Source organism: Oryzias latipes, chromosome 19 (genome assembly GCF_053564925.1).
Source record: "Oryzias latipes strain Hd-rR chromosome 19, Olatipes_Hd-rR_3.1".
In the NCBI taxonomy this organism is placed as follows: domain Eukaryota; kingdom Metazoa; phylum Chordata; class Actinopteri; order Beloniformes; family Adrianichthyidae; genus Oryzias; species Oryzias latipes.
The window spans coordinates 7148192-7172434 of record NC_136255.1 but is presented as its reverse complement, the minus strand read 5'-3'; the positions used below and the strand labels follow the sequence as shown (position 1 = coordinate 7172434).

At 38.1% G+C, this 24243-nt stretch overlaps 1 protein-coding gene and 1 long non-coding RNA gene across 2 annotated transcripts in view; one reads left to right on the top strand and one right to left on the bottom strand.

Moving 5' to 3' along the window:
* myo1d (myosin 1D) overlaps nt 1–18361 on the bottom strand; it is a 98220-nt gene extending 79859 nt beyond the window's left edge. The window contains exon 1 of the mRNA XM_011488384.4: nt 17908–18361. Coding sequence (XP_011486686.1) covers nt 17908–18002 — 95 coding nt within the window. The 5' untranslated portion in view covers nt 18003–18361. The remainder of the gene's footprint in view (nt 1–17907) is intronic.
* On the top strand, nt 18299–19863 carry LOC110017169 (uncharacterized). The gene is made up of 2 exons (XR_002292466.2): nt 18299–18438; nt 19745–19863. It is a non-coding gene; the product is annotated as an uncharacterized LOC110017169 (long non-coding RNA).
* Nucleotides 19864–24243: the final 4380 nt, after the last annotated feature.

Here is a 24243-nt window from a genome sequence, read left to right as displayed (position 1 = left end):
AAGTAAAAACAGTGATTAATAACCAAATAAATGAACAATACATCCCAATAAACAGATAAATCCCTGAAAATAAATAAAAAAGATCAATTCAAATAAGTTAAGTTAAAGTTAAAATTATTTGCAATGCTTGGTAATAAATAACACTATCTGTAAAGAACAGATATATAATCTGAAATAGTTACACAACTGATCAAAATCCAATCTGAATGAAGTCCAGCTGGATTTAAGCCATGCAGATTAAGACATGGGAGACGCCTCAAAGACTGTGTGAGTGAAAAACAAGTCTGTTTCAGGTTAAATAATATAATATAACTAAAATAATTTTGACCACTCTGGTCAATAATAAAAATGACCAGAGTTGGAGGTGTTGTAAATTTTGGAACATTTGCATGAATATCATTGCTTTTGGAAGTGCTGGCCCATGCAGTTCCCTTCCGAACAACAGCAAAGACTCAAGCATTGGAGAAACAAATGATATTTACAAATACTGTTGTAAAGATGGTGAGGATACAGAGCTGACTAAAAAGGCCTCACTGCAGCTTCTGTCCTTAAAAATAGCAAATGAGTAATGTTTGTCACTCACGTGGAATTGGTTTAAATGACAAGAAAAGAGAGGAGAGATATTAATCTGTTGGAACGTGTCAAGTGAAAGGGTTGCTGATCCATCTGTTCCCCTCTGATTGAGAAGGATTTAGGTGACACACAAGGCAGGGATCAGCAAATGTCAGGACACACAAGTGCTCTTTATAGAAAACGAAATCTCATTTCAAGCTGTTGAGAAACACTGTTTATTTGACAGTAGAACATGTAAAAATATCCAGAGGTTCCTTTAAATTAATAAAAACACCACAGATGAACCAGCATCAATTCTTCTGTGTTTTTGTGCGTCCAGCTGTGAAAGGGGAAGTGCCCCTAAACTAGTCTGACCTGAAGCCGTCTGATCATGCTCCAAATCACCAGGAAAAAGGAGGGAAACAGAAAGAAGGAAAAAGGCAGGAGGGAAAAAGGAAGATCTTTTGTATAACCAGGAGTCATTTCCATTAAAATATAACTGATTTTCAGTGAAATCATAGGAGAACATTCTCTATAAGCATCAGGTACATCACAGAAATGACCCGCATTACCTAAAATCAAATAAAATGTGACTTCATAAACCTCAACTGCTGAATCACATTGGTGATCATCCAGTATAGGTTTTTCTTGGCTTACACAGACATACAACTTAGGAAACTGCATCACCCAGGCAAACAGCAAAACTAAAGGACATCTGTTCCAGTAAAAAATACCAACTTCAGCAGGAGTTGCTAGACAGGCTGCAAAAATATGCTTCTATCCAAAACACCAATTCAGAGGGAAACGCCCGCGTTTTCATGCAAAACAATGCAAAGCATCATCCTACACAATATTACAGCAGAACTGCAGCAGAATCAGGTCAGCTCATAGGACATTCAGGATCAAAACAAATGGCCTTGCACCCACTGCTGGAAGGTAAACAGAAAGAGAGCTTGGTATTGTAAGCACAGAGCATGATGAGCAGCTGGAGCTCCACAGATCAGGATTGGATTTTTTTAGCTTGTGGCTCTAATCTTATATGGTCAATGGTTTTTCTCATGTCATTTACCCAACTAAAACTGTTACTAAATTATGTCCTTCTGTCTGTCCTGCTGTTCTGGTATGGCTGGAGTCCTTCAGACCCAGGTTTCAGGTTCTCTGTTACTGGAAAGTTAACTAAATGATAAATGCCGTATACTTACGGTAAATAGCGCTTACCTACCCTGCTTTAAGGCCCTCAGTGCTATACAGTCAAAGTCCCATTCACCTGTACACATTCACACACTGATGGCAGCTCCATTGACTTATAATGGCGCCAACCTCAGCCACCAGATGGGGGTCAGTGTCAGAGGTGGGCAGCTTCTGTCCTGCTCTCTTCCCAACCGTCTGTGCGGTAGGCAGGTGATTGGCTGGAGCGTGGGGCGGGTATTCCTTGGGGGGGCCCTCATGGCTGGGGTTGGGGCCTGGACTCTCCGTGCTCCTGTATCTCCTTGCTCTTTGGCGTTGGGGGAAATGAGGCGGTCCTCCTTGCCCTGATCTGGGTGTCTAGCTGGATTGCCCGGTGGGCAGATTCCCTCTATCTGTTATACCATGCCAGTGTCCAGGGGGCCCTGGCTACCACTATCGCTTCGGCGAGGGTCGTGGTGTGGGGATGGCCGGGCACTCTCCCTCTGTTTACATTCTATCATCCACCTCAGTAGAACACAAACACCCACCTGAGCACAGTTGTCAGCTCACCTTTGCACAAATAGTATATGTAACAGAATGAAATGCTTTACATATGTTGGTTTGTATGCATATGTGTGTGTGTGAACGGTAGTTGTTTTGAGTACATGTTGACATGATTGTATGTGAAGATTTTTGGAGCCAACAGGTAAGTTTGTAACACTTGAGTATGTATGGACAGGCCCCGCCCCTTTTGACTAACATTTACACCAGACAGTAATGATGATAAACCTCCACCATCTTGTTGCTTGTTGCTCAATGATTGTACCCCACTACCACCACCACCTCTGTAATCTACATTAAAATTTCCTTAACTCCCCTTTCCCCCTTCCTTCTGTGCCCTTACCCCCTATCTCCAAAATCCATCCCTTCTTTCCTCTTTTTCTTTCCGTTCGATCCAACCTACAAATCTTATCAATAAAAATAAAGTTTTGCCTATATTACAAAAGAGGTTTATATAAATCCACACCTTGTGTGTCAGAAGATCCACAACCCCCTGTTATAACAGTAAAATATGTCTAAAATAAGAGGCCTTCAGCTCCCATTTGTTTGCTCAGCTGTTGGACAGGAAAATTAAAAAAAACTGCCTATAGCCAAGCCAAGGGATGCAAGACAGACATGCAAGGACTGCACAACTTTCACCTTTCACTTGAACAGCCCTTACGGGCTCCCTGCGCAGTGCGTAGCCTTAGAGGAGGGGTTAAAAATGAATAATGTGTACAACGCACTTGCGTCCCACCTACTTCATCTCTACAAACCATTGTGTGCCGTTAAAGCGTTTGTTAAGACCGGTCGCCCACAGCATGCCCGTAGAAAAAATGTGAATGAACAATTTTTCCCACGAGGTCATTGATTGGTCTACAACTTTGATATTTCCTGCAGGTCAATTGTGTACCCCGTATTGATTTGCCCATTTTTGCCCGCAGAAACCATATCAACCCGCAATGGCAGTTGTGACATAGGCATTACAATTCTGACACTTGACATTAATGTAAAGTTAGGGATACGTTTTGAACAACAATAACAAGTATTCTGTAATGTATTATTAAAAGTAACGTGAGCAACACTGTTAATGACATACAAGTATATATACACATGGTGGTTCCCAGAACACGGCACATACACACACACAAACACATATTCCTCAGAAGGGAATTACAGAGAAGCTGTAGCACAACCACTGACTCCAACTTTGTGTGGGTGGGTCTGGTTTATGGTTACCTCAGGGAGGCGACCAAGACATTTTCTCAGCAACAATCCCTCCTAATTACATGAAAAATGTCAGACAATGTGGAAAAACCCTCAGCATAAGTCAATCTTCTCTCAAAGTTTGCCAGATAAGACAAACATACTCAAAACATTTAACTACTGTATGAAAGTTTAATTAGCTTGTTAACAGCCGTTTGTTCTATCCAAGATGGCGAGAATGTGTCCAAAAGCTGTGGATTTTAAGACTTCACATTTAACTACTGCACTATTAACTATTAACTCAGAAGAGCATTCTGCTTTTATAGTGCACTGTAAAATCTGTGATCTTCACGGTATAAAAGTATGTGTTCATGTGTGTCTCTGTGTGTGTCTACGTCAGGGTCAGAGTAGGAATTATGAAGGGCAGGGCGATAATCTCTGCCTGTTCCACTTTTATTGCAGAGTTCATGACTGTCACTGCTCTAGTTTGGAGTAACAGCTAAAGTCTTTACGCTTATCTCCATGAAAGCTGCACTTTGACTTCAGCGTATCCTGACGATAAAGCAGGGGTTTTTATTTAGTTAAACTAAGAATTTAATGGTTAAGGAAATTCTATCTGAAAAATTAGTTACAATAAACAGACTTCTAAATTGTTAAACCCATTTAGGGTTTGACTTTCTAAGCAAATTGATCACTGTTTTTTTTTTAGAAATTAAAGGAAACAAAACCCAAAAATCGAAGATCTGTTTGTCTTGAAACATTGATTATATCTTTCTTATCCTATAAACAAATCAAGCAGTGAGGGCGGAAGGGAACATGTGTACTGAAAACAAAGCTGCAAGCTTGCATTATGCAACACTGTCACCAATTTTAAACTGACAACATTTTTGGTTCAGGTAAAAGAAAAATGCTTTAAGCTAATAATACTTCAAGACACGGCAATATAAACAGACGCTCATGGGTCACATTGAATCCAAAAGCAACTTCTGACTTGAGCACCATCTTCAAAATGAACCTAAAATTTGTTTTTTTCTACTTTAAAAAAGAAAAATGGTTCAAAATGTCCCACTCATGTAAAGTCTATGAATGCAGCACAACGGGTGATTTATAACCCAGCGTTTTTTTATAGCCTTATCAGTTAATGAAAAAAACAACAAAACCAGACTTCCTAACTACCAGTCTGTTTTTTTACCATTTGTTAATGAACCTATGAGGAATATTTAAGCCATTTCCTTTTTAATCTTTCAAAATAAAAGTGGAATAAAAGCATACCTATAAACTTAAAAGCATTGAATTTGCAAGTACTTTACAAATGAGTGTTATAGCTAAAATTCAGAGTGGTATTACATTTTTACCTAATTCAACCCAATTTCTTACCCAATTTAACAAATGCCAAACAAACAAATATGTTGCAAATTTAATCTAGACCAGAAATTGTAATGTTTTAGCACAACATTTTCTGCAAAATTCATAAACATTCAGTAGTTGTGTTTTTTAGGGATAACTTTAGTGGTGAAGGATCCAGTGTCAAGTCTGTGAATGCAGCATAGACTTTAGGCGTCCAAGCATTATTGCTTTAGAGAATCACCGTAATATTGTTATTAAAAGACTGAATAACATAAATAGGAGTACTTGAAATACTAACCCGTTTGGTTATCATATGCTGTTATACTAGTGCATACATGTTTTTGTTGTCTTTTCTTTGTGTTTCATTGTGCCTTCATTGGTCAAAATAATCCAATAAAGTTCCTTACTGGTGGGAAAACTTTGACTTCAATTTCAATGAGATTTGAGTCACTCAAACATGTATTAATGATTTTATTATCATTTCTTAGCCTGATACAGTTATAAAACCACAATTTAAGAAAGATCTGAGATGCAGGGACAGTAAAATGCTGCTATTTTACTAATTTACAGAATTATTGACAACAATTTGACATTTAAAGATTTTGCCTAATTAATTCTGTATCTGAAGGGTCATTCTCATCTGTAAATCCTAAATGTTGATGTCAGACATGTCGGTGTAGTTACAAACCTCACCAGGAGTTACTCAAACATGTACCAATATCCTTTTTTTATTTACAGTGTGACAAAGATCATCATTACATCTGTAGCTGGCCAGCGTCTGTGCTTTGCATCAAGGGATTTTCCACTGCTTGGCAAAGCCTGCTTAGTGATAAACTGCAACTCTCAGATCGACTCTGGGACATGCGACCCATCAGCAGATACAGCGTTTACAGACGCACATCAATCTTTTAGCCAAACCCTGGGAGGTATGCCCTTCAAACACAGGTTTGCAGCAACACACTGGGAGTAAACACTCTTCATTTCTAACATTTCTAGCAAAAACATTGTTCATAAAATAAAACACTGTGCAAAACTGTTAAAGAGCAGCAGTGATTTTTCTTTTATGACAATAAAAAGTTAAACAAAAAAGAAATTCAAACATCAAGATATCCATGAAATAAACTCAAATCATAAACAAAAAAAACAAAAATAAACAATCTTTAGGTGTCTGATATATATTATTTTTTGACTTTGGCATTTCAAAATTTCTATTTAATACAACTAAATAGTACATGTCCTTTATATTGTCATTAAAAAGTTTTTATTTTACAGTCCGACTCTCTAAAGTGTTTATAATTGTTTTTCCTTAAGTGGTTGATCAACTGCAAGTTGTTTACAACCTGCACTTTAAAATCCAATCTCAAAAAAAGTTGTATTGATCTTCATTTCTAAATTAGCTTCATGGATAATGATTCACTGCAAAATCAAAATAAAAAGGATCAATTGTTGCTACTTTTATTTTTAACACATCCAATTATAAATGTCAGTAAAAAGAAATACATTACTGTCCAATAATGCAAACCATAGCAGCACCATGCCCGGGCATGTAGACCACTGGTTCTAAAGACGGGGACAATAGTGGATGACAGGTTTCAAGGAAATGTGAGGTTGTTCTGCGCTGTGCTGCTTTTCCACAACATGCAATCAACAGGCCAAAGTCAAGAAAAAACATCCTGTTTTTCAAAAGGATGCAGGACGGATTCACCTTCTTGACTCCTAACCACACCTTCAAACTTTCTCCAAAGGCCCTTCAGTTTGGCTGCTTTTGTTGACATTATCAAGTCCTGAGAAAAACCGTTGAGTCTGTCGAGTCAACCTTACAACCATCAAGCACTTGTATATTAAAAGAGAACCTCTGTTTAGCTTGTACTGTACAGAGAAGATTATAAACAAGAAACTTTGATTTCTTAAACACAGGAAACCCACATCCAAAAGTGACTATCTTTTCAGACTCCAGAAAACTATGTTCATGCAGACTGTACCCTGGGTAAACCATAGAAAAACAAACCTGACAAAGCAAACATCGAGTTGTTAGAACCAAGAAAGAAGGACAAATCCATTTAGAGTGTATTCAGACTGGACACATTCGGTTTGCTTTAAGTGAACCAGAGTTAGTTTCCCACGATAATCTGGAAGAAATTTTCAATCTGAATACACTCAAGAGGACCCTGGTCCGGAACCAGGAACCACTTTCAGACCCATCTTTGGAGTTGGTCTCGGTGCATTTCCAATTGGACTGAGCTTCAGTTCGCTCTTCCTCAATCTGAATACAATCCATTCCACGAGTGGAACAACTGGACCAAAACAGCCACCGTAGCCGATGTAAACAGATTAGGAATGAAGCAATTGATGAGCCGCGGAAAAATATAAACCAATGATTGTTTTGTTATCAAACAGAAAAAAAAGAGTCCAAGTGTTTACTTGTTAGAACGTTTATTTCAAGACTGCGGAAAACGCTTCTTACATGTTTTTCTGCATCCCGCAACGCAGCATGCGCGCAGCACTAATGTGATGTCACCCTAAAAACTACCTGGTAGTTTCCTTATCAGAATTCTCTTAAAAACAATGGCATAACACCCCAACGACGAGACACAGCAACTCTTGAAATGTGGTCAGATGAATGCAGGTTCAGAGATATTTAGTCACGTGGTTTTGTTTACAAGCTTTGGTCCATAACAGAATTGTCCGCTTGATGCCAGTCTGAATACAGACCAAACGCAAGGTTCGGGACTCGATCCGGAACAAAGTCTGAATACAAACTAAGAGTCCATGATGATGGAGAGCCGATCTACCCTTTGTAAGCCAATCTCAGTACACAGTTCTCTAAAACTGAAGACAGCAGGGCTGGCTAAAGAGGGTCTGGTGTCAGGGAGGGCGACAAGGAGACCCAGTGGTCAGTTATTCAATAACCTTAACCTAGCTTCAGTTACTTTATGTGCTTTAATCCAGAAGTGTAAGGGTTAGCCCCTGATCACAGATGATGACTCCAACATTGATACATGATGACATTTGTGGATGCAAAAGGTATGATCAAAATGCTGATCTGCTTTAAAAATACATGTGTGTCAAATGGTAGCCAAATCAAAGACCTGTAAATCTCCTGTTTTCACATGCTGCCTCCAGAAGACGGCACGATCTTTTTCAGGCAGCAGCGGTAGCACAGGTAAAAGTTGAGACAACATCTGGATTCCATTTCAAGTGACCTACTTCCAGCATCCTGGACTTGAATATTCTGGCTCATTTCCACAGAGCCACCCTTCTTTTATCTACTTACTGGCACAGAAGCCATCCACCACACCCCTGTCAGTCCACAGGCTGGCACACAAGATATACCACATAAAAGTGAGGACTGGCAATACCATACAACAGCATGTGTTAGCTTATACAGTATCATGGTTTCCAAAATGACTAAGGGAAGAGCACAGAATAACAACCAGAACTACGAGATGAACACACTGTTTTCTCAATAGTTATAATACACCTGCCATTAGACTTGTGAACATACGGTAGTCTACAGCCCTAAAGGGATGTGCATGCAAGGAGGGAGTGTGAAAATATAGATGCACCTCACCTCTGCGTGTCTATTCCTTGTACTGATAAACATCACAAAGATCATAACACCTTGAATATGAAGTCCTCTGAATTTAGTTTGTTACAAACCAACTTTAAACATTGGATGATGCTGGACCCAAGCAGACTGAATACTAGTGATGTAACTGTTCACTTTCCCCACAATTCAGTTCAAACCTCGATTTTTGGGTAATGGTTTAGTTTCAGGTCACTATATGTTTTCTGTATAATAAAAAACAACAAAAATCTGAACAAATATAATTTTTAATTTGCTAATAAGCAAGTAAAAATGAAGAAAAACCTTTCAGTTTCCAAATCCTTCTCAATTTTAGCACAGCAGCTGTTTAAAACGTTCAACCTAAACATACTGGTTTGGAGAATGAATGAATAATGAATCGATTCACGATTCAGCTCAATGGTGTAACATACGGTTCTGTTTTTGATCGAGAACTGTGGCATCCCTATTGAATACACAAGGTTTCAACTGTTTATGACCCTCCAAAATATGGATTTTTCAGCTAGTATCATAAGATTAATAGATTAAGTCTAAATATCAGCACATGATACCACTTCCAGCTTATAACAAAATTCATAAATCAGATTTTGCAATTCAAAGTTTATATTGTTTTTAACCATTTTAAGACAGCTTATCGTGAAATTTAAGTTAATAAAATAGATTACTATTGTCACCGTTCTAAAATGCATATCTTCAGAAATTAAATTCTCAAAACTGAAAATTTTTTAGTCTCATTCCAGCTTTTCTTTTTGTAAAATATTTTTGAGCTTTTGTTTGATAAAAGTCACCTTACCGGATTCTTTAAATGCTGATTCATCACAAAGCATTTCATGCATTTAGTTTGTCAAATGCTATTTCATCACGTAGCAACTGAGATAACAGCTGGACAAGAGAATAACAGCAACCCCTGAAGGGATACGTCGAAAGTTGAGCAACAACAACAACATGAAGGAAGCAAGAAAATAAAATCACTGAATCATCGGCAAAGAAAAATAAATAATGTAATGGTAAACTGTCTGTAAATTATGGCATTACTGTAAAGCCTCTGGATTAGAGACATTACAGTGATTCCTGAAAACACCAGAGCCCAAGCTTATGCAGGCAAAACACCTCCCTCATTATCTGTTGAGTCAGGCTTGGTTATGAGATAAGTGATGTGTGTACGTGTATGTGTGTGTCTGTGTGTGTGTGTGTGCAGTAGGAATGCTTTGTCTGGGTGTAATGTTGCAGACAGAGGATGCAGTTGCTTGTTTAATCATGGAGCAGACAGTTTACATGGGACACCTGGAAAATTAAACCTCTATTTAAAACCAGCAGCAGTGAAACTGGTCAGAAATCTCACAAAAACTGTTTTGTATTCACAAAAAAAAGCATTTTTTTAAAGACAATTGAAAACTTCCAGGGTGTGTTTGTTTCAAAGATAACAAAACGAGTTTTGTTGTAACAACACCATGACTCTAACCCCTTAAAAGAATGCCTTTTGAAACCAGATTGGTCTTCCGAGAAAAAGGAAAAGATTTTTTTTGCAAACGTTGACTCCATGAAAGTTCTGCTTTTTTTCGACATGCTGCCAATAATTTGCCAATAAGGTCTAATTCTCCTTTCGACAGATATACTTTGTGAAACATGAAGTGGAGGCAAAACCAAAATCCACAAAACAGACTGGTGTTAAAAAACTGGCTGTGCTGAAGGGCTGGCCTGTGCTCGACCCCGCCTGCCAGCTCAGTCACTCCACAAATGAGACGTCTCAGAGCTGGTGGACCTATTTCGAAGAAGAGTAAAGCTACAGACGAACAGCCCGTATTTATGTAGGGATGGTAATGTGTTTCAGATTACAGGCGGTTGTATGGAAATTCTTGTGGCGGGACTGGACTTTTCACTGCTGGATTTCCGTGCAACAGGCCTTGGAGGCGTTTCTCAAAGAGCCTTCTATGAACCCATCTGCTAAAGGGAGAGTTTTTCTTCACAATTAGTAGGAAATCTCCCAGCACGGCTGCCAGGCAAAGGCACTGAAGGAACGCTTGCATACAGAGTTATGGGACAGCCAAGTCCTGCAGCACTACAGAATTATAATACTGGCTCAAGTCTCTTATATGTTCACCAGATTTTAAATCTTTAACTCTCGGATTGTAATTGATTTATAGATTTTTTTTAATCTTGCAAAAAGACTTCTTCGCAAAGAAACAGGAAGTGAATAAAAGAGCCATTTATCTTCACATTGATCTATAAATACTTTTCTTCCATACTGTTTTCAGACTATTTGAATGGGTAGGCTGACATTAAATGTTCAATGCTTTCATGCCCCAAAATGTGTGTTCTGCACATGGTCTTTGATTTTATTGCACCGAAATGAACAAAGGCAAGAAAGAAGGCAAACAAAGAAGGACTTAGCCAAGGCACAAACCTGAGCTCAACAATATTACTTTGATTTTTTACTTGGATTTGAAAACTTAAATAGTTTATTTCTTTATTAAAACGTGAAAAAGAACAGAAACTTAGGCTCAAACGCATTTTGGATGAAAACTGATCACTTAATGCGTCTGTCTGTGCTGAAGAAATCTGGTCCTACTTGTATTTGTTCTGAAGGTTATAAAGACAAACATTTGGAGATTGTCATTGTCCACCCCTCCAGCACTGGTCTGCTTGACTTTAAAACAGGAGAACTATTGTTTCTTTTAACACCACATGACAATAAATTGCCAAGTAATTTGAGAGTCCAAGAAGCAGTTGTAATTAAGATATAATGACAACCACAACTTGACTGCATTAAAGCTGTGAGGTATTCAGCCTTTAAAAGCAAGTGTCCGAGCTACTAGATAATAAATGTGACCATTTAATATTGAAATTCAAATGCATGGTTTGCTAATGTTCATGGGACTGCAGGAAACAATGAAATGCAAGGAGCAAAGGAAATGCCAGCTTTCCTGCCCTGGATTATTGGAGACTTCCTGTTCAAAGTCTTCTTGATTGAGGTCCCTGTAGATGAGACCGAGGGTCAAATCACTCTAAGAAGAAGCTGCAACCAAACAAACAGCAGTTTGAAGGACTAGATCAGCAGACAGTAAAACCAGTCTTCTTTGGTCGATTTCCTTCAATGTTTTTTTTTTAATTGTTATTTTGGTGACCTAAGGTGAATTGAAATAAACTTTATCAAGGGTATCAAACCCCAGGCTTCAAGGGCCAACCTCCTGCTGTTTTTTTTCAGAAATCCTGCCTCATCTGCTGTTGATTACCGTACCTGGATCAGGTGTGTTTAGCCAATAAGGAGCTTCAATGGCAGGTTGGTTAGAAAACATGCAGGACACCGGCCCTTGAGACCTGGGGGGTATTCCAGGAAGCATGTTTAAACTAGCCTGACTTTAAGCCTGAACTCTGACTGAAATCCGCCTGAACTTGCTTACCTGGGGTATGTCGGTTCCAAAAGACCGGATATGAGTTGGCGTAATTACGCTCGACTTGGTAACCCTGGGTTAATGCACGTGCATGTCAAGTACATAAAGACATTCTCAATGGATCGCCGATTTCTGGAGTCACCATGGAAACGCGTGGTGAAAAAAAGAAAGTGCTATACTTCGGTGAGACGGAGTCTGAGGTTTTAATGACGGCGTATGAAGATTATACGTCCATAAAAAAAGTAATATGGCTGCATCATCAAAAGAAAGAGTTTCTGCTTGTAGTAAGAACAGACAAAGTAAACGCACAAGTTTCTGATCTTATTTCCATTTTCCTTGTGACTCATATATATAACTTATCCAATTTTGCCACCTTAAATTAATTACTTCTATTGGTAACAAATAATTGAGTAAAATTTAATCAACCTCATTTCTTACGTCTATAAAACTCAATAATTGTTTATACAACTCAAATTTATGTATTTATCTAACTAAATGTCATATTACTCCAATTCAATTAATATTTTTTCCATCTTAATTAATTATATTTCTTGATCTCTCATATGTCTAAGTATGAGCCTGCAGATATGCTCATTTTTATAACAATAAAAAGGACGGGGCAAAAAATGCACGTTGTGCACAACTTCATTAAAGAATTTTCCGTCAAAGTCATTACAGTAAACAGCGGTAGGGGTGCTATATAAACTCATCATCCTCTCTTTCACTCTTACTCATGGTGCAGAGACGTAAGCACAGTAGGACTAAACAACTCAGCAAAACATGGCACAACACAGTAAAACAGCTAAACAACTAAACACATTAGGTCAAAAACCCACACTTAAACAAAAATCCGTCCAGACAGGCAAAGGAAATGGTATCCCACAATCCTTTGTGGTGCCGATCTAACAGCAGGACCAACGTTACACCTACTTACTTGAATTGAATTAATTTGAATGAAAGTAAAATAACTGTTTGAAAACTGCCTGTTATTTTTAAACTGATTTAACAAACAAATGATTTATCTTAACTGAAGCAAATAATTATGTTAGATAAAAGTAAAAAAGTTTATTTTTCCAACATCCATATGTGATCTTATCATCCTCTCACAGTGAAAAAAGTATTACCTGAGCTTCTTCATCCACTAAATCATCTTCAAATGGACACCCCATGCTGCTTCACCTCTCTGTAAACAAACTAACCTTCAACTAAACCTGCTCCCGACCAGGTTATGTTCAGAGCATGAGTTGCCATGGCAACTTGACCTACCCTGAAACATACCTCCATTTCTGGAACCGAAAACTGAGGTTATCAACTTCCTTAGCCTCAAACTTACCGTGAGAGCTAGCATAACCTGCTTTCTGGAATCCCCCCATGGAGTTTGATACCTGTGCTTTAGATGAATTCAATTTGGTTTATTATGAGCATAATTAGGTTATTGTCTGCTGTCAGAGTTTGGGCAGGTTCTCCTTGATCCCACAGTGCAATGGTGTTAAAAAAAGAGCACAAAAGAGAAGACTATACAGAGCAATCACAGTTTCACCACCAGGAAACTCCAGCTCAACAACAAACAGTGGCCGAGTCACAAAGGCTGCCAGATTTATCGCCACCCCACTTCTGACACCAGTTTGGATAGACCAACCAATCAGGAACAAGTCATATGTTTGATTAACTGGAATAATATAGTTTTTATCAAATCCATCAACCCATTTAAACCCATCAAGGGGTTTAAATGCTGGTTGGTCAAACCACTGAAAAGAGCAGGACAGAACTACACAAAATAGTCTTTAAAAACATCTTAACTGAACATAAAAAAACTCATTAATTAATCTACAAAAGATTAGTCTACAAAAAGGAAATTGACCAACAACAATTATGGGAATGATTTAGTCAATCCATCAAAAATGATTGATAAAACAACAATCTGACTTCCTCTCTCCCTCTGCCAATGGTGGCTGGGTCCTACCAATGGACCTTTAATATAAAAGGGAGCTCCGCCTTCACACACCACCTTGAACCAGGGATTACTCACAGGTAAGAAGACCAGGATGTAGAGCTCCATAGGTAACTCAAAATCAAACAACTCAACCAACTTCTATGAAACACAGAAGATAAATCTATGGATAAATAAATATTAAATTATATTTGACCTAAAATAACGTAGCTTTTTATGGTTATATTTGATAGCAAAAAGAGTCAAGTCTTTAGGAGGATGGACTTTCTCTGATGAATGATTCTTTTTTTAACAGGCAAACAGTGAAAGTGTGTTCAGATTTCTGTACTGTGAAATCACTAATCAATGAAACTATAGGGGTGTTTGACCATATCTTCATCTCCATCCAGAATCGCACAGACCATACAGTAGTTATGGAGCCTCAGATGACAGCAGCAACAAGAGTGTTACACATTTTAGACATTCAATCAAGAACTTTTTAACATTAAAACTGGTATTTTATACACAAAGTTTGGGGGGAAATCTAAGATCTGCTTACAAGGTCTACTATGCACTTTAAAACTACTCTTAAAAAAAATATAAATAATAGTTGAATAAAAAATATCTGATGTCAACTCAAGTTTCTGGCTATCATGTATACTATTCCTTCAAATTTAAATGGTTTTTCAATAGTTTTTAAATTGTCTCTTGCCTGCCACCCCCCACCACCCAAAAAAAGGAAGAAAAAAAAGAGGAATTTGAACCTTTATCTTCCCAGGCATTTCTACAAAACTGGGCATCTGCTGGGCTCTATTTTGAGAATAGGAGGACTTATGGAACAGACTGAACAGTTCAGCTGAAAGTTAAATAAAGCAACTTTCAACAAACAACCAATAATGGCAATAATGGCCCTTTTCTAAACCATGCGTGACTTGGTACCATGAGAGAGATGTGATTAGAAACCCAGAACGGCTGGAGTTTAACAACAGCAGTAATTCCCCTACATAGCAATGTAATTTAGTCAAACTCCAGCATTAAGAAAAACACTAAATAAGGGCTGCTCCACTTCAAAGTTGCTGACGAACATCAAAGAGAGAGTTCCACTAGAGAGAATTAGCAATGGGTCCAATTTTGCTGAAACCAAACAGTTTTAAAATGCTGGGAAATAGAATTTCCTTTTTATTTTAAATGCTCAGCTGAGCATCAGGTATTTCAAACCCACCACTACGACCCTTCATTACAGTTATCCAACTAGTCCCACTTGATGGACAAATGGAGAGACCTGACTGGAAGCCCTCTGCATTGGTCCCTCCAGTCGATGACAGACTGACGTTCACACAAAAACGCTGCGACTACAGGAAAAAAAAGGCAAAAGGGAAGCCCTCCTGGAGGGTCACACCCTTCACAAATAACAATCTGCACACGCCACCTCCGGACGAAGCCGTCTCGCTGGAGGGAAAACAAACAGACAGAAAATAGGGAAGAGTTGGGAAAACGACGTCTGGCTGCTCTCAGCCCCCCCCCCCCCCCCCCCCCCCCCCCCGTCTGGCTGCCAGCGCTACTGTTTACACGACTGAAGCTGATCTAATTTAAAACGTATGGCTGTAAAAAAAAAAAAAAGCTGCTAAGCAGAGCGGCCAGGTTCTCCACAGAAATACATTTGAACATACAGAAAACATAACACAATATGGCCAGTGGAACAAATTCAGGTAAATCTAAAGACTGGGCGGGCCACAAGCCCAGCATAGTCGACTAGATCCAAGTCTGTCTTTGTTTTCCTCGGCCGAACTCTACATCTGCATAGCTCCCATATTGCTCGCCATTTCTGTTGCACTGGTAATGTTACGTTGAGGGTGTAAGGGACTGTTAGCTAGTCGAGGCGCATGTAAACAGATAGCTCAGTTACGAATGATGGGAAGTGGGGGCAGGCTTACTCCGTGCCAACTCAAGGCAAATTTCTGATGAACTCCTGCTGCTCTGCAGAAACTATGTATTAAGAAAAACGACCCAGGTTTTTATGATTTTATAATTTAAAAAGCCACTGGGAATGCTTTTAAAATAGATCAAACGATGATTGGAGTCGGACTTTAAATAAAGGTTTTTGTTTTCAAGTGTTCCCTAAATCCAACCTCTGGATTATTTTACACTGTAATGCCCGTTTTTCACTATAGGACATATTTTCAGATATTTATTTTCCTAATGCTTTTTTTTGTGCTCAGTCCCGCTGGCAGGGGTAACATATCATTTGAAGCTCTAAATCTCCTCCAGTAAAAATACTAAAAATAAATGAACAGAATCCTGAGATTTAATATGCCAGCATGAAACAACCCAAAGATTTATCTCTGCAGATCACATCACTAAAGAAAAACTTGTTAAAAAGACAGAGGAAAACTTAAGGTTTCCAGCGAAAAATGCTCAAATCAGTCATGTTCTTTCATTTTGTCATGACAACCTAGTTAAGATGAACTGGAAGGAGAAACACATTGAAATGTTAACAAATACCAGAAAAGTCATTCATTAAACAACACTACATGGGAGGGATGCAAACACACGGCAGTGAAAGAAACTCTCCCTAAAAGCATAAACTCGTTCACTAATGAAAAAGACCTTCAACTTCTCATCTTTGACATTCTCCAAATGTTTATCCTACCACCACTGTGGCATGTTTATATGAGAAGAAAAGATTGAACTGCAGTGTTTGTGACTAATGCAGTTACACATAAATTTGCCATCTTAACTTCTGTTTAGTACATGTCAGTTGAATTCCCTCAAGTCTGCCCACCTTTGTGTTTGCACCTGTGTTCTCTAAAACAGGAAAAGCAGTTAAATATGCAGCATGGGAAAATCTGAGAACCACAACAGGAAAACACTGACATCTGCATATGGAAAGGGTTTTCAAACTGTCAAAAAAAAACTGTATTTTAAAAATGTATGGATAAAATGAATAAGAAAAATGGGGAGTGTTGAATGGCCTGCAGGCACGATCAGCCTCCACATTACCTCCGTTTTATCAGCAACTCTGTTGCCAGAGAAATGCAAAAACCATAGTTCTAGAAATTGCATAACTTTACATCGAGGAAACCAAAAACTAAAATAGTTGCTATGGAGCTAAACCAACAGATTATTTTTGTTAACCACGACAACATTCCTTTTAGGTTCATATCATACATGATTTTCTTGAGCCAAGAATTCATCCAATACATTTTCAAAATAGTCCAGTAAAAATGTGCGAGCAACGTCATTTTTGCGAGCTCCCCATGCCAACGGCAGTTAAAATCTACAGTTTCCAGATTTAACTTTTTTTTTTTTTCACAAGTAGCTTCTCATTGATGCTCGAGGAGTTAGGAGGAAACAGTTCGAAATCTCTAGAAGGAATTTAAATTTGTAGGTGAACCTAAAGGAGATTTTTTTACTGGAAAATTCAAGATGATGGCCTCTCCCCAAGGTCAAAGGTCAATAAAAGTTCAGTTGTGGGTGTAGCAACATGTGCTGAATTACCAGAAGATCGCTCAACCCAAAGTTTTCTCTTGCAAAGAAATTACAGTGGCCAGTGTGAACATAGCTTGACTTGATGTTTTTGGGGGGCTTTAGAGATTGTGGCCCAATTATTAGTATTATTATTATTTTATTTCGCCCACTGAGATTTTTTGGTTTTTGTTTTTAGTATGTGGCCAGGATGAAATTTTCGCTCAAAGGAGCTGTAAGAAATATGAATTGCAAAAACAATCTGGTCCTGGAAATATTGTCCAGCCTGCAGTTAGGTTAGTAGAGTAAAATGGGAGAAGAGTTCTGGAGTGGACGCTCCACCAAAGCTGGGGGATCGGTTTTCACTTTCATCCCAGAGAGGGGGAAATCGATTGAAAAGGTGCAGCCCGTCTGGAAGCGTAAAGCTGCCCTTCATTCACAAAACATGACGTCACTCAGAGGCTGCATGACGCACACCTCTCACCTGTTCAAACCATGCGCGTGCGGTCCGGGTGGAGTCCCACGGCTCTTTGAAAAGCACTTACCATTCCAATGAATACAGGTAATGGCACCTTTACACGACTGACTGGTTTTTAAGGAACCGGCGGCTAGCTTAGCAAAATATTCAGTCCACGACACAAACATTTAATTGTTTCCGAATATAAGAGACGCTTTACACTTTCAGACAGATTTACAAACAAAGCCCGCGGAGTTCGCCTTACCTGAGCTTTAAGTTGGCCATGAAGTCCTCCATTGACACGCTGTCCAAAAGCACAAAATCTGCCTTTCCATACTCCAGGCTTTCATGTTCTGCCATGATAACTCTTAGCGAAACTCACAGGGGGAAGACAGTTCAAAAAGTTGATTTAAAGTGCTGTCGCAAGCATTGGCGTGTCTCACTGAGCGCACCTTTCCTCAAAGTTCACCTCTGGAAACCGCATTTTTTTTTCTTTTAGTCACAAATCAAACGACACGTTCGAAATTTTCAAACAGTCTGTTTTCCTTAAGCTCTTGCCTTTTTTTAATTTATTTTCCAAACAAAGTTATGTCGGGTTATCCCTCATGTCCAAACTTATGTTCCCCTTTCTCGCGGAAGGCTTCCCTGTCCCGTTACACCGAGCTCCAGCCCCGGCCGGCCGTTTTCCTGCACTTTGTGTTCTGTCGCCGGGACGGCCAGTCCACCAATAGGAGAGCAGCTTCCACCCTCAAGCCCCGCCCCCGACGTCAGAAAGGTGTTGGTCAGAATGGACTTTGTGAGTTGAAAGCTATTTCAAATATTCCTAAAGACCGCCGCTCCGCAGCTTTCTGACGCATATTTCAGTGATGATGATGGGGAAACAGCGACTTGTCGACGCCTTTGAGAAAAAAACGCAGCTTATTTTTCAGGATGCAGTCTTTTTCCATAAAAGGGAAAACTGGGAGTCACAATGTCTCGTGAATACATTTATTGAAGATATTTTCCTGAAGCTGTAGAGATATTGTTAAATAGAACAACTAATTTAACATCTAAAATATTAGCCTACCAATCATATCAGACTAGATTTAGACCCTGTCTTTCAGCTGGTCCTGCTATGACTTGATATAGATGTGATCACTGCAATTTTCTAATTGCTGGTCTTCTTATTCCAGGGGTCTGCAACTTTAGGCTCCAGAGCCACCTTTACCACATCTGTGGTGACTCTAGCTGAAGGAGATAAAATGATGGTAGCATTGGAGTTCATGACTAAGATGCTCCTATAACAGATAAACTTTTCAACGTTTTTTTCTATACCACTGTTGATAATACATTAAATCATTTTGTTTCCCATCTCGATATACAAATTTCACAAACTAAGCAAAATATTGGTAGAATATTGGATCTTGATGTTTAGGACACATGTAAAACAATGTTTAGAGGGGAGAAGAAAAGAAAAAGTAATTTTACAAATGTTGTCTACTTCTTCTATTGGATCTTAAACCAATGAGGGCCTAGTCATATTTAGTTTAAAATTACTAAGCAAGGAAAAGGCTGACAGCACAAAGACGCATATATAACAGAACAAAATACTTTTTGTGGATTTGAACTGTTTAATATTTTTATTGAAGTACATTGAAGTACAGTTTCATTTCCTTTGGGCTGCCATAATGGGTGAATTTCTCCCTGTGAGATAAATAAAGTTCATTTATTCATTTGCTGCAGATGTAGTGGGTGACTAAGTTTTAACGGAACGCATAGCTTTCTTAGTCAAGAGTAAAACCAATTTTAGAATTAGAATAAAATGCTATCTTCTCCAATGATTTTCAGTTCCATTAACATGAAAAAAAAGTAATGTTGAATTGTTTGAAGGTTATTTTTGAGATATATTGAAGATCAGTTTTAAGCAGTCTATTAACAAACTTTTATTAGTACAAAACTCAGCTGCTCACTTCCAAACAGGGATCTGAAGAAGACCTCATTGTGGTTTCACTCTCTTTAAAGTCTCAGCCCTTCCCACTGTCTGATTTTCTTTTACTGCAGAACCCCCCAGAACTCTTAGTCGTTCATTTATTCATCTTCTAAACCCGTTTTGTCCCTTTCAGGGTGACTGGGCTGCCGGAGCCAATCTTGGTCATTTGTGGGCGAAGGCAGGGGACATCTACAACAGGTCGCCAGTCTATCGCAGCAAGAAATAAAATTTCCCACTGTAAAATCCATTGAATATGCTCCACACCATTGAATGACCTCCCTGAGGACCCGAGAGTTCCTGTTCCTGTGAGGACTGTTTTGATTCCGAAGAAGCAGGATGTTTTATATATTTTACTAATTCACTTATTTTAACTGTTAATAATTAACCATTATGCTTTTATTTACATTTTTAGGATTGAGTTCTACATAATGTTAAAAAGATATTTATGCATTTATTTGAATCATTTTAAACATTATTTTATATATATACGTTTATACGTGTGTGTGTGTGTGTGTGTGTGTGTGTGTGTGTGTGTGTGTGTGTGTGTGTGTGTGTGTGTGTGTGTGTGTGTGTGTGTGTGTGTGTGTGTGTGTGTGTGAATAATTTTATTACCCAAAATATATATTAAATGATTAATTTATTAGTGTAGTGGTATTTTTTATTTATATTTTATTCATTCATGAACATCAAGTACAGTGCTTCTTTAATTAAAAAAATATTTCCCTTTCCGTTGTTAATGTATTTGTTTGTATTTTATCACAATTCAATTGCTTGCTTGTTTGATTGATTCATTGATCGATTTTATAAAAAATGAACATTTTAGTCCAACCTCCTGTGAGTGCTTCTTTTTGATGGGCAAAACAATATGTATGATGTTGGTCTGCCACCTAGTGTGCAACCTGTGCACATCCACTTTTTTTCTGACTTAACTTCAAGATTCTGTTACTGTGATACACTGTTGACTTTATATCTGCTTGAAGTCCTGTCCTTCATGATGAGGAGCAAGTACTTCAGTGCCCAAGCAAACACCTCTCAGCTTGTAGGTTTTTGCCATTGTATGGCACAATACATTGCATAAGATAAGATTCTCCATTGTTTTACTGCATTCATAAAATGCAACAGCAGGACAGAGCAGAGATTCAAGTGCAAAACAATAAAGAAGAACAACTGTAAATGAAAATATAAAAGAGATAAAACCCTGAACAAAAAATTCACTGGAAAATTGTCAAATTCAACACTATACTGTTTTATCATGATTTTATTATGCTTTTCTGTGTTCCTATTTATCTCCTGGAGCTCTTTTTATTTTAATTTTTCAACAGATCTTGACTTTTGCCAGATTTTCTTTTTAATGTGTCTTATCTGGATAAATAAAGGTTAAATAAATAAATAAGAAAACACTATGCAACATTTACCTCCATATCCACAATGTCATACAGCTTTAATTTTAACAATTTAAAAAAGCAAATACTGCATCGAAAGAAGTAGACAAAGACTGTAATCTATGTGGTAGAAAAATAATGAAAAAGAAATGAAAATTAGTGAAACATATTGTTGCCTTACGTTTTTCCTGCATTTTTCTAAGTTGTATTGAAGACAAAGTACCTTATAAAAAGATAAAAAAAACATGATTGTTAACATTTCCTAATGACAGTCAAACACTCCTTTGCTATGGCATCCAGGTCCAGGATTGTGTCCCAGAAGCACAAATCATCTTCCTAAACAAGCTTCAGCATAAAGTGAAACAAAACTACTCATAAATGATTTTGTGATAACAAATGTGCCTTTAGGCAGAAAACCCATTCATCCTCATCAAGCATTCAACTTATCAAGCATGTTTGGACTGTAGGAGGAAACTGGAGTGCCCGGAGAAAACGCACACAATTATAAAGAGAACACGCAAACTCCCCACAGAAAAGATCATGTGAGGATTTGAACCAATGCCTCGTGGGTACAGAGTTAGAGTGCTAGCCATTTTACCACTGTGCAACACTGGACAAAGAGTTAATGAATTGCTAAGGACGTATATAATAATTCACATCTATTTTACGAGGACTAAACTTTTGACAGATTCTAAATTGTGCATTAAAAAGAAGAAAATTAACACCAGGCGGATTTTTTTTTATTGCTTCTTGTCATTCCGTTTTTTCAACTATTTTAAGTTTTTGGCTGTTATTCCAAAAGCTTTAAAAGTGAGAAATTATTTTTTTAACGATATCTTAAGTGATTATTAGTCTTTTGTCGGACCAAAAATGTCCAACCAACCATCCTTCCATTTTCAGAAACCACTGTACCCCGTTTGTGGTCATTAGGTTGCTGAGGTCTATCCCAGCTACTTTTGGGCAGAGGCAGGGTACACCCTGCCAGTCTGTTGCAGGGCCACACACACATAAAAGGGACAAATAACTTGAACCCTGTTTTTGGACATTGGGGGGAAGCTGAGGTTCCTGAAGAAAATCCACACATGCATAAGGAGAATTTGCAAACTCTACACACAAGGGTCGCGGCTGGTATTTGAGCCAGGGCCTTCTCACTGTAAGATGAGAGTGCTAACACTATACCACCTTGAAACCCTTCAACAAAAAAAGCAATAAAAAAGAAAAGCAGATGTTGTCATCCTGAAATCCTTTTTAATTGTATAAATTTAAAATTAAAACTGTAAGTGAAAAAAGAGCTTTCATTAGGGAAAATAATTTTCTTTTACATTTCTCTAAACAATGGGGCTTGTGTTGATCTAAAGACTGACTTTCCACAGTTTTTTTAGGTCTGGCAAAATGAAAACCAAGTAAAGACAACTCTGTGTTCAGCACAAGTTGCCACGAAACTTTGTGAGTTGCTGGTTTTAATACAATGTGATGTTCTTCTTTGTTTAACAAGCACAGCATGACAAAAGGTGGGTGTTGTTCTCAATGGGAAAAACAACATCTGTGAAAACTGAGAGCTTTTGTTTCATAATGGATGATTTTCCTATTCTGTCTGTCTGCCTACTTTTTAGCACTTACACAGAGCTCATGCTGGCTTGATTGGCCTGAATCTAAAAAGACAAGATGTCAGCGTGACAAAGATTGGTCCTGATGAGACTTTTAACACCAAAGGAGCATCAATATACAAAAACCTCTTTACATGAAGCTTCAACCTCCTCATGAAAAAAGCGTTCACATTATTAATAGAGCACCCTTGTTGTTGTTATGAAGTGTGGCAAAGCACTTAAGCAGGCCCACTAAATTAATGGGTCACCATCTTTAAATCTAGATGGCAAAAATCTACAATTTAATGACACATTTTTAAGGTACATACAAATAAGTATGATAATTAAAATTATTATGTTTATCTATCTATCTATCTATCTATCTATCTATCTATCTATCTATCTATCTATCTATCTATCTATCTATCTATCTATCTATCTATCTATCTATCTATCTATCTATCTATCTATCTATCTATCTATCTATCTATCTATCTATCTATCTATCTATCTATCTATCTATCTATACATCTATCTATCTATCTATCTATCTATCTATTATCTATCTAATGTTAAAATCTTTATTTCATTACGTGTTTTTCAGAATTGCCACAACTGAGTGCATTTAAACTTTCATTTGTCAAACATAGCATATTAATCATGATAGAAGACTAAGAAATTGCTTTTGACACACCATAAAAAAATTAGTTTAATGATAAAACTGATTGTAAGTCAGGAACATTAACATTTTGGAGGTTTGCCTAATCCTGCAGAGGGAGACAGTGAGCTTCAGTGGTGTCTAACCCTAGTCCAGGTGTCGGCAACCCAAAATGTTGAAAGAGCCAAACTGGAAGAAAAAAACAAAAAAACAAATATGTCTGGAGCCGCTTAGTCATTTTGATAGCCTACTATCAAAATGACAAATACATAATGAGCATTAACGATTAAATGTTTATTTGCCCTGCAGTGCATTCTGCGGAGAACGACGCGTCACGTAACTGCTCTGTTGTGCAAGTTTAACTTCATTATAATATCAATGAATTATGTTTCATTGCTTTGATAAAATTAAATAAATGTAATAAAGATAATGTCATTTTTATTTTGAGGATTCGAACAAAAAACAATAAAATGGAACGTGCGTGCCCTATGACAGTCAGCCTGCGCTCGAATGACAGAACAACTTCAAGCATTTGCGGCGCCTGGAGACTTTCATTCAGCTTGTTTAGGTGGCTTGTCACAGTCATATCCACCAAAAAGTGCAGCTTTTCGAGCCACAGTATCTTCTAGTTGTGGGTAGTTCAGGTCTTTGCTTTTCAGGAATTTTTCACGTGTTCTAAACAGATGACAAAGTGACGCAATACGTCACCCCTGGACAGCCATCGGACTTTGTTGTGTAGCAGATCAATGCACGGAACTGACGGTGGTTCGATTTACATCAGCCACCTGCCCAGCGGTCTGCTAAAAGTAAAAAAATAAAAAATAAAAAAAGCCCTGCTGGTGGAAACGTGTGTCGCAGGCTATGAGGCAAATTTTCATTGACAGAAATGTTGAAATTGTAGTGGCGGTCATGTGCATTTTAGGTCTGTTAGCAGCAGGGGATTGTGGGATGTGGGATGATGATCTTATTAGGGCTCAGCATGAGCGTTTCTGTTTGCCCACGTTTC